The sequence below is a fragment of the Mustela putorius genome, unplaced genomic scaffold (genome assembly GCF_011764305.1).
Source record: "Mustela putorius furo isolate JIRA1106 unplaced genomic scaffold, ASM1176430v1.1 tig00537227_pilon_pilon_pilon, whole genome shotgun sequence".
Classification (NCBI taxonomy): Eukaryota; Metazoa; Chordata; class Mammalia; order Carnivora; family Mustelidae; genus Mustela; species Mustela putorius.
Window position 1 is genome coordinate 1179883 of NW_025422368.1, and position 11517 is coordinate 1191399.

The 11517-nt window shown below is 38.2% G+C and overlaps 1 protein-coding gene across 1 annotated transcript; it reads right to left on the bottom strand.

Moving 5' to 3' along the window:
* Positions 1-946: 946 nt before the first annotated feature.
* NEUROD4 (neuronal differentiation 4) lies at positions 947-11154 on the bottom strand. Its single transcript, XM_004774515.2, has 2 exons — positions 10819-11154; positions 947-4403 (listed from the first exon to the last, which is right to left on the bottom strand). The coding sequence occupies exon 2, from the start codon at positions 4392-4394 to the stop codon at positions 3399-3401; it is 996 nt and encodes a 331-aa protein (XP_004774572.1). The 5' UTR covers positions 4395-4403; positions 10819-11154; the 3' UTR covers positions 947-3398.
* Positions 11155-11517: the final 363 nt, after the last annotated feature.

Consider the following 11517-nt stretch of genomic DNA (forward strand, 5'->3'; position numbering starts at 1 on the left):
TCATGGAATATTGGATGATAATAATAAATTATGTAATTTAATTTCGTAAATTGTGGTATTTTAACATGGAATGCTTGCCAGCTGTAAGAAAGAATTTATAAACTTTTTATGACATAAGAAAATGCTCCATGGTATTTGTTGAAAAATAAAAAGTAATATGCAGACTGTTATATTATACCATCAATGGGAAAAGGGGAAAATAATCTAACTTCATATCTGTTCTTAATGTACCTAATATTTTCTTATATGCATAATAGATCTTTGGTACCTAGTAAACCAAAGCTTAAAAAATGGTTTCAAGTTGGAGAGTGGGTCCTGGGCAGATGAAGAGAGCAGTGGAAGGATGACTCTCTTTCCCTATTTTAAACCAACCCTCTCCCTTGACTAACCAACTATGTTTTATTATCATCATCATTATTTCTTTTATCATCAGCATTTTAGTCACGTAAGAAGGACCTCTAAAAGAAAAATTCAAGAGAAGAGATGTGAAGAAGCAGTTGCCAAAAAACATACTTCATGAATTTTTGAAAAGTTGGTAGGCCCAATTCTGGATAATAGGGCATCTTCCAATGGTCCACCTCTCTGTGGTCTGATGGTTTAGGATGCCCTTTGCCTTGGATTCCTGTAAATGTGAAGATCTTTTTTCTCAACTGCTGATTACATAGGTGAATATGTGTGTGGAAGAGATCAGTGCTTCTAGACTTCTGACTACTTAGTTTAGACCTTTCAAATCTTCTGGCAAGATGAGTTAAAATATGGGGTGTAAATTCTCCTGACAGACTGGCCCATGCTCTTGCTGACTACTCACAGGACAGAGAGTCCATGAAAAATGATAGACAAGAGTGAAGATAAACTTTGAAGACAGACAATGCAACACAATTTCTAGTAAAATTTAAAGCTTTATTTCTGCTAGAAAAAAAAGAGAGGAGAAACAGTCTGGGTTTTGTGTTTTTTTTTGTTTACAAAAATTTTAAACAACTGGATTTTTTTTTATTTGATAAAGTCCACAGAAGAATGAAACCACCTTGGGTAAGAGAGTAGGCGTTTTCGAATCACACTGCACTCCCAAATTTTAATTCAATTAGAAAGTCTCTCTGAAAATTTCAGGGAGGCCTGGTGCATGGGTACAATATTCCTCAAAAGCACAAACAACAGATTCCCAAAAAATAACTGGCTCATCTCAGAATAAAGGGGTGGGGGACCCAAGATTATTAACTTGCATAGCCATTCAAATTATTGCTGCTTTTATAAAATCATTATGGGTAATTCTACACTAACTGCCTCCTTTAGCCTCACCCCAAACTCAGGGAATTCCTAGGAAAATTATGAGCTATTCTCCAAACAAAGTTTTAGGGAGGGTTTGCAAGCACATGTACAGAGCCCAAGAAATTTGCATGAAAGGAGAGGAGAAATAAATTAAATAAATAATATCTAATAAATAACTCCAACAACATTCATTATCTACAAACTTAAATGCCAGAGATCCCCCACAACATCTCACAAAAGTAAGTGCCAGTATAGCCTCAGAAAGGATGGCTTTGTAAACAGTTTACTTGCCTTTTCCCTCCAGAACGGTGTGGTGATGGGAACCACTTTGGTGGCTGTGGGAGAAGATCTCTCTGCAAGGATATTTTCAAGGGGATTTACAAACCAAGGGTGCAAAATACAGCAGAGCTAAAGCTGCAAGCAAAATGGAAAGAGTGTAACTCAGATCGTAAGGAGATAATAAATAAGAGGGCAAAAAAGTCAAGATACACAGATAGTTTGGCAGGTTTTAGGGGATAGCTGAGCTATAGAAAACAGCATACTAATCTGCCTTATCAATTTTATTCATTGGCCCTATTTGTGTACCCTACATCCTAAACTTATCCTCTCTGGCAGGAGCAGTATGAGATCCACTATCATGTAAACCATTTAGGCTTTCAGTTTGTTTTAAATAATTGTCCTGGCAGATTGAACAGACCAGTGAAATTTCTCAGATCACATTTCTCTGGGAAAAAAAAATAACAAATTTAGTGTTGATATAAAGGAAAGAAGAGTTACATGAAGAAAAATAAACATCCTGCAAATCAGGATAAACCTGTGATGAAAACATAAATTGGTAAAAGCATTCACTGGCCTTGGATTTGATTTCTGCATCCCTAAGTCTGCTCACTTGGGATGTTATCCACAATGTATAACAACATATTATGTTTTAAAAGTGAGGAAGAGGTAACAATTAGGGGAGGAGATAATGAATATGTGCATTGGAAAAATTCAAGTTTGGTCAATAAATTCACTGGTGTTTATCCTTCTAGAAAATATAATAATAATTGTTGTGGGCAGAAGTCAGCAGTTTTAACCATGTTTTCTGTAACCAAATGAAATTAATCTTGCCAGAGAAAGTTTGGTTTTCCTATGGGCAGGTGTGAGATAGGAGGAGTCTCCCAACTATGGTTAGTTATTATAGCCAATAGCCATTTTATTGCTTTTGAATATGACCTGGGTTTTTTGCTGATTTCAATAGCAACACCTGAGCTTCTTCAGAATTCCCAGAGTCTCTGGGTTATTGAGGCTATGAAATGGTCTAGATGACTTCTTTAAGTCCCATTGATCATCAGAGTCTGGGGTTACAGTGACTTCCTTGCCCCACCTCTAGTGCTGAAGAAATGTTTTTGAAATATTATCAAGAATCAAGCTGGTATGAGATCTCTATTATGGTTCTTAAATTACTAATGAAGGGATGTTCAGCTTTCAACCAACAAGAAATAGAGCTAATCTCTTAAAAGAACATGCTCTGTTATTCACAGTGAAAGCCAAGTCAGGTTTTAGCTTTTGGAGGCTATTTTTAGATAGATGCAAAGAAGTCCTATCAAGTCCCAGAGAAAAATGCATCTTGTGCTCCTTTGGCAACTCCATCTAATCATTTCACACATCCTGTCCATTTCCCAATATTCTTCAATCCTTTCAGTTTCAAAAATTTTATAGGTGTGGTCAGCAAAGTCATTGAATTTCAGAGCTGTGAAGGTCTTTAGAAATCACCTAGACTACCTAGACTTAAAAAAATTGTCCGATTTTACCAGTAAGTAAACAGAGGTCAGCAATGAAAAATTAATTGGCATAGATCATTCAGTGAGTTTTTGGTATCATTTGAATAGGGCCCAGGACTTCTGTTTTATTTCCACATGGTTGTAACAATCCAATAATTTCACTTGAGGACCCTAACTAAAGGAATCAATGCAATATGAGAAGCTGATAAGAAAAGAGAGTGGCTGGTGCAGGACGGCCCAAATGGACTGGGGATATTGCGTCCAATATATATTTATAGGGTTCCTTTAAGGTCATTGATTTTTCATCTCAACCACTTGAATTGTAGAAAACATTTCCATATTATCCTCTGCAATGTTTGTCTTACTGCCCTAATCAGTAAAGATTGTATTAAGTTGGGCCCCAATGCCATGGTGGGGGTAGGAATCATAGGACATATCTATGGGAACATCATAGCGAGGCGTAGCAGCCTGAAATGGAGTTGAATGCACATGCCCTGAGTTTAGACTTGCAGAGGGGTAATGTGGCATGAAGCTGTAGGATTTATCTAGGTCAGGAGAGCCATCCTGCTTCAAGGAGAAGTTCCCACTGATGCTCAAAGGTGGAGTGAGTGGGCCCTCATAAGGTGGTGTACTGCAGTCAGGTGGATGGCTCCCAAAGGATGATTCTCCCAAACTCTTGAATACTGGGGGTTTGAGATTAATAAGATGTGTTTCCATATGGCCATAAGGAGGACTGGGGAGCCCAGGAGACTGATAGTTGAAGTTATGGACAGAAATGGCAGAGTCACAAATAGGAGATTTCTCCTCATGCTTCTCCAGAAGGACAGACTGAGGGCCTAGCTGGAGGCATCCAGCCACCAGGTTGCTTGTGGGCTGAGACAGACCTTTGCAGAGCATCTCCACAAAGCCCTTCCCTTCAGGTGTCTGTCCAGTTTCCAGGACCTCAGACAAAGCCCAAATATAGTTCCTGGCCAGTCTTAGAGTCTCTATCTTGGAGAGCTTTTGGGTCTTTGAGTAACATGGCATGACTCTCCTCAGGTTGTCCAGGGCATCATTCAAGCCGTGCATCCGGGTCCGCTCTCTAGCATTGGCCTTAACTCTTCGGGCCCTGAATCTCTCAAGGCGAGCTTTTGTCATCTTCTTTTTCTTGGGACCCCTTCTCTTAGGCTTCTCCCCATCCTCTTCCTCCTCTTCTTCCTCCTCAATACTGTCATGCTCTTCAGCTAAGCTTCCAAGCATCCCATAAGTAGCTGGTCTTCTTTCCTCCTCCTTCATCTCATTCTGAGAGCTCAGACCTTTGTCCATCCAAGATGGTGTGTTGACCAACTCTGTCACCTCCTTGGATTTCACATAAGGTTTTGCCATTCCTAGATTCTGGGAAAGGAAATGTCAATGATTAATATCTTTGAATATCTGCTTTTATTTAAATGTAAACTTTCTTTTTATATATTAGATAAAAATCACAGAATTGGGGCACCTGGGTGGCTCAGTGTGTTAAGCCTCTGCCTTCGGCTCAAGTCATGATCTCAGGGTGTCTGCCTCTCTGCCTACTTGTGATCTCTCTGTCAAATAAATAAATAAAATATTTTTTTTTAAAAGCACAGAATTGTATTGGGATTCAACTTATGATTATCTAGTCCAAGTCCACCATTCTGAATAAGTTATCTAAGGCTCAAATAAATGCCCAGAACACTAATATAGCTATGGCATATTACAAAAAAACCAAATAAAGAAAATGGAAATTGACTTGATTCTTCATTATAGTGCCAGTGCTTTACTCTTTTTATTCTCTGGTACTTTGTCTCATAGATACTCTATGCAAAAATAACTGATATAATGGTCAAACATATTTTTCTTTCTTCCCAGAATGCATACCATAAGGGGAAGAAGATAAGGTGACCATATAAATTATTGTCCAAATCGAGAAATTCCTGAAAGTAAAAGAGGATACTAAAGTAATTATAACTATATAATATATATACAATAATTATAATTATTACAAAATTTGAAAAGAATATTAATAAGTAAACTGTTATATTTAATACTATAAAATAGATGAAACACTGTTTCATTCAGACTACTTTGTTATCCCAGCCTCTATTTAGAGATATATCACATATATTTAACCTATAACATTTCATGCTTCCCACTGACTCTACCAACTGTTAGGTCCAACCATCCTAGGAAAGAACCATGCCACAACTAGTTGCTATGTGACATGAAATATTTCCTCACCATCACCTGAAGAGCATTTTGCTTTTCACCAAGCACCTTGTGGCTTGTCCAGTATAGTGGTGTTAGAGGTGTTAGTGATATAGTGTCTAAAAGGATCAGGAAAAGAGAGCAGGGTTACCACTGACCATTTTTTTCAAATTGACCCATATGTTACAATGATAACTCTTCCATTGTACATGCATCTCACATCATCAGACAAGACTATGGCAGAGCACCTAGATTTATAAGCCAGAGGTCTAAAAAGCTCACTGAAGATTATTTTATTGCAACTATTATAAAAATACTTCATTAAAAATGAAAAATCTGGAACAAATGCCAGACTTAAAATGGTAGCTGCAAACATTGAAATAGCCTGACTACTTTAATTTATTTGCCTCTCAGATACAATTTAATATGAATTTTCTTTGACAATATTGCAGTATGAAAACCAGAAGACATCAGTAGTTAATAAACATTTTGTGTTCAATTCTGGAAGAATGCCTTGTTTTGAGATTTTCTGATCAATTTGTATATATATAATTTACCAAATAAAAGTATCTGAGAAGCTCCATTTGGGCAACCCAATTTATCAGCTTGGTCTTTGAAACATTAAACCTTCCATCACTTTTGTATATCGGAAAAAAGAGAGCATGATAAATGTTTTTTGATCCTTAAAGCTTGGGCCCCAAACCAATGAATGCAGGAATTAGCACATAGATTTTTAAAATATAAATATATGATTTGATTTGTTTCTGGTAATTTGAACTTGTTTTCCTTGTAACCTCATTTACCTCCTATAAATAATTAATGTTACCACATTGCAAAAACAGCCTAGGTTTCATGTTAATCAGCACAGAAATCATGTCAGCTTGACTTACTCACTTAATAAGGTTTCCTGGGTAAGCAGCTTTATTGAAAACACACGTTGGAACCTATTGGTCAATTGGCTGCCCAGGCCAAGTTAGAAAATCCCATTTTTAATATGGATGATGGAGCTTGTGTGCTGAGCTGCACTTCTAACTCAGCTAGCTATCCAGAGGGAGGGTTCAGGACCTAATTAACTTTCTGTTAAAGTAACACAGACCTTTCTGAGGCAGGTGCACTCTGAGGCCAAAGAGGATGGAGTAGGCTTGGGAAACGTAATGTTCCACACGTAATTATAAAAACACTTGTGTGGCCTTATAGCCAACCTCGGAGGGAAATAGGGATTTATGCCTGTTTTGTAGTTGAGGTCACTGTGGGTCAGAGATTAAGTGACAGAAATGCAAAAATGTAAAGCTGATAGAGCAGGACACACCAGGTCTTCTGATTCCAAATCCTAGGTTTTATGGGTTTCTTCTCCTTTCTTTTTCCATCACAACTACAGGAAGAAAGAAAGCCACTTTGACTTTAGGAGATGTGAATCAGTAGAACTAAGTCACCAGGAAATGACCATCATCCAAAGAGAGGCTAGTTTAGGTGTTCTTTGCAGTGTTAACTCTCATATTCCAGGATTCCTTCCTCTTCCAAATTTTTTTCTTGTTCCTTACACCCTTTTATTCTCCCACCTTCTCTTAATCTTCTACTTTCTCCTTTTCTTCCCTCTCTTCCTTATCTTTCTCTCATCTCCTCTTCACCATCATATCACTGAGTCATACTTACAAGCCTGAGAACAACTGAGAAGGAAGATTCAAGAGAGGAAATCAGAATCTCCTGAATTACCCCTGAAACTGAATACCACTCTAGCCTCTGTAATTGGCCTTTTTATTATTTTATTTTTATTTTTATCTCCACATCCCCTACCTCTGGAAATTAGCCAAGCTCTGTCAATCCTCATCCTCCTCAAGAAATGGGATTAGGAGAAGAGTAAATTATCCTTTGCCTTTAACATAATTTAATGGTTCCTGTAAGAGTCAAAGAGCTATTTTCAAATTAGATTATCAGCAGGTATGAAGGAAAACAACCAACTGGCTTTAGCCTAAACCATGAAAAAGGACAATCATGGGAAGAATGGATGGCTCCAATTTAAATCTCTCTTTCCCCCTAGATTCTGGCCCCTTAGCCCTAAGAGAAACCCATGGATATTTGATGTGGCTTTGAAATCTTGGAAGGTGAAATAACACACACTCTAGGCCCAACTCTTCTGATTCCTGGTTGCTCACCTCAAACATATTACATGACTCTCTGATCTTCCATTTCCTCTTTGATAAAATAGGAATAAGGTATATTCAACATGGTTCTTGCATGGTAAATAATAAGAAAAGGTTTTGTAGACCTTAAATGCTATAAAACATTATCCATATATTAATCTTGTGTTTATTCTTTAATTCTCTTATCTAATCTATTTACACATTTGCATATTCAAAAATAGAAATTGCTTCTCACAGATGAATGGTAAAAGTAGATTGTACTAACTACTGTGCCCATTATTATCTTGAGGAAAACTCCTCTGATTGGCTCAGAAGATAATCTGACAATTGCCCTATGCAGCTGGACAGCAGACTCTGGAGTCAGATTACCTGAGTTTAAATTTCAGTTCTATTACTTACTAGATGAGTGACCTTAGCCAAGTTTCATAACTTTTTTGGGCCTTTTCCCCCTCTTTAAAATGGGAATAATAATAGTCCTACCACATAGGATTACTGTGAGTATAATGAGCTAATGTATTTAAATATTTTGAATAATGCCAGACATCATAAATGCCACGTGAGTGTTAGGTACTATTGTTCCTAAAGTTCATCATGAATTCTTCCAGTCACATGGAAAAAAATAAGCATAATTGCAATCTGTGCCTAATATTGATTTTATGCCAACAAAAGCCAATAGCTCTATCTCAACAAACATTTTCAAAAATGTTTGCCGAACCCACTCCTCTAACTTCCTATTGAAACTAAATATCAAAGCTTCTATCCCGTTGCAAGAGATGAGGAAAAGAAGTTCTATCAGCTGCCTCTACCAGATTGACTAAAACTCTTCCACCATTCAAGAAGGAAGTTAGGCTCTTTCATTCTGCTTTTAAATCTGGAGACAGAAATTTAATGGACACTCCTACTCAATTACATGAATTTTTAGGTTCATAAAGTTTCTGGTGGAATATAGAAAATTCTTGGCCCTTGGACATTTTTCCTTTTGTCTGATTAAACACTATTGGGGATAAGACTTTCCTACCAGAATAAAATACCAGAGCTCTGAAGAGAAAAATAAAGTGTCTCTTAAATAGAAGTAAAAGCCAGGACTCCTCAAAGACTTTTTTAAATTTTTTTTTTTGCCTTTGATTTTTTCCACCTACATATCTCCAATGCATCAAAAAGTTAGCAGAGACGGGATGCCTGGGTGGCTCAGTTGGTTGGATAACTGCTTTTGGCTCAGGTCAGAATCCCAGAGTCCCAGAATCGAGTCCCGCATCGGCTCCCAGCTCCATGGGGAGTCTGCTTCTCCCTCTGACCTTCTCCTCGCTCATGCTCTCTCTCACTGCCTCTCTCTCAAATAAATAAATAAAATCTTTTAAAAAAAAGTTAGCAGAGGGGAAAAGATGATGAACATCCAGTTTTAGACTTGAGAATTGAAAATGTGTGTGATATAGTTCAAGGAGACTAGCTTAGTTCTCTCCAGAACAAGTTCTCTACCATGGCTTTTAGCCTGTTAATGAACCAGCTCAGGGGTATATTGAAAGAATCATGAAACTGAGACCCTCTTCACTCATTTATTACTTACCTATTAAATGAACATAGAAAAATTATTTTAATTTTTTTACCCTTAGGGCAAAGTGGATATGATATTTCTCTCTTTCATATCGCATTCAGAAGCTTTAATGAAAAGCAAGGAAACCAAGCACAAGTACTTATACTTTGTAAAGTTATTATGTAAATGTAATGGTTGGCAATTGTTTGATAAAAGCAGTATGGGAAAGTCTATAGCACTACACAGAGTATTGTGATAAACAATTTTAAGTTTCCCCAAATTTTACAAAAGAAATTAGCTCTCAAAATATACATGGAGCTGACTCCAGTGTAGCAAAATCAATGAATATTGGCTCTGGAGGAATCATACAGCCTTCCTTGACTCCATCCTCAAATGCATTCTAATTCTCTAAAGCCTGTTTTATTCTTTGATCTTGGAATTGGGACATCCTTACGCATCTACACATTATAACAAAATTTTGGCTTATCTTTAGGGTCTTCTTAAATTTCACATTTACCCAATTCTTTCAAATTTGGAATTGTCTCTCATTTTTTTTTAAACCTGTTCTAGCAAAATGTTTGCTTAGGTAATGATTTTGACTACCCAATACTTTAAATACTGAGACTGAGGTCATTGAGCATGACTATTATGTGGAGCTGTACTGAATTCATCTGACACTTTTACTAATTTTCTTATTTGTTGTGGAGAAGTTTCAACTGATGAATAAGTGAGTAAGGAGTGCTTGCATGTGTGTGTGGGTGATTAGACAGTGTCTTTCTTCTTGGAAGCTGCTTGTACTCCCTTCACTTCCTTATCCTATGACTAAATCCTAAATGCAACAGAAAGGGAACTATCCAGCTCAGTTTCTAGGGAATCTAAGCACCAGACAGGCTGAATGCCTTGCTCAGAGTTGCAGAGTCTTCCCTCTGAAAAGACAGAATGCAGACCAGAGTGCTCACAAGCTGCCCTACCTAGAAACATCCTGTGGGACTGTTTCATGCTCTTCCAATACAACTTTTTATACTCTACCACTTGTTTAATATCTACACACACACACACACAGGCACATCTTATTCAACATAACCATGTCATACTTCAATCTTCATAGCCTCAGATTCAAATGGTGAACTTTGCAAACAGAAATTACTCAATCTTTCAGTTTGACCACTTGTTCTCAAACACTCACCTCTGGTCTTTCTGTCAAAAAACAAGGCAAGCATTTTACACTTATTAGTATTGTTATGAATACATTTTGGGGGTGGTTAATGATGAGTGAGAGGCAGAGGAGATGAAAATATACATGGTCAATATTTCTTTTCTGATTTCTAAGCAGAAGAACTGAGGAAAAGGAAAGTTTCCCCACTTTGTCACAACTATCTAAGAATTTTTAGCAGACAAAATGGGGGCAATGGTAAGAATATACCCCATGGCTTTCCAGCATCCTCTCTCATCCCTTGTTCTATTGCCTTTCCTCCTTTTCCCCATCCACTTTCTGCAGAGCCCTAAAATGCGGTGAGCAGAGCAAAGGATTGAGTCAATTCTTGCAACCTACTTGCTGAGCCATCTCAGAAAAGCAGTTAAACTTTCTAGACACTTTCCTCCTGCATTAATAAAATGGAAGGGTGGGTTTGACAGAAAAGGGGGAAGATAATTTGTAATATCAGCTTTATAAAAATGATTTGGACTAGGAGTTTCACTTTGGGTTGTAAGTGCTATGGGAATTAGTGAAATTATTAAAACTTTAATATCTGTCCCTAAGTGTTCTCTCTCTGCTTCTCTGTTCCAGTTTCCTAAACCCCACTCCCTCCTCTCCTAGCCCAGAAGAACCTTACCTGAACCCAGCTGCTCCTCTAGGTATGTGGGAACTTCCCACAGAAACTTTAACAGTCCCATACCAACCCATCCAAGGGCTCACCTCTGTCAGTGGCAGTCCCTGGTATGAACTCTGTGAATCTGCGTCCTGGAGGAGACTCAGAGAACCCAACTCTCCCTGACCATCCAGATCATAGGAGATGCTATTAGCGATCCATGTTAAACCGACCACTGCCTCTTAGAAATGCTACTGAATCTGCTTTTTCTGACTGTGTTTTGTTCTCTCCTTCCTTGGAGTTCTGTATCCTCCTCCAGGACGCCTTTGGGCTGATGTCCCCGTTGCAACTGGTCTTCAGTACCTCCTCTGCGTGGTTAGTTCCCCGGAGTGGAGTTTTCAGAACCACAGCCTCTGGGCAGCTCCTGAGCTCTGACTGCAGCCTCCGAGTTGCAGCAGTTTGATTGCTTTCCCAGCTGACCAGGGCGCGGTGATGCCGCCCCGGATCTAACTCCTCCCCTTCCCCAGCCGAAAGACACACCTACTTCAGAGGGCCCCTCGGGCCAAGTTCAGTTTACCATTCAACTGTTTTGTTTATTTGCTTGTTTGTTTGAATAGGGATAAAAGTTAGTAGAAAGAGAATATTGGGGGGTGGGGAGTTGCTGAAGTTGAGAGACAAAGAAAAAAAAGGACTGCAAATATTTGTGATTAAAAAAGTAAGAAATGGGGTAAGAGAAAATTGAGGTCGACTTGGAGAGAGAGCTAAGAAGAGTGAATGGAAAGTGGCCCACGTCTGAAGAGTCAAAA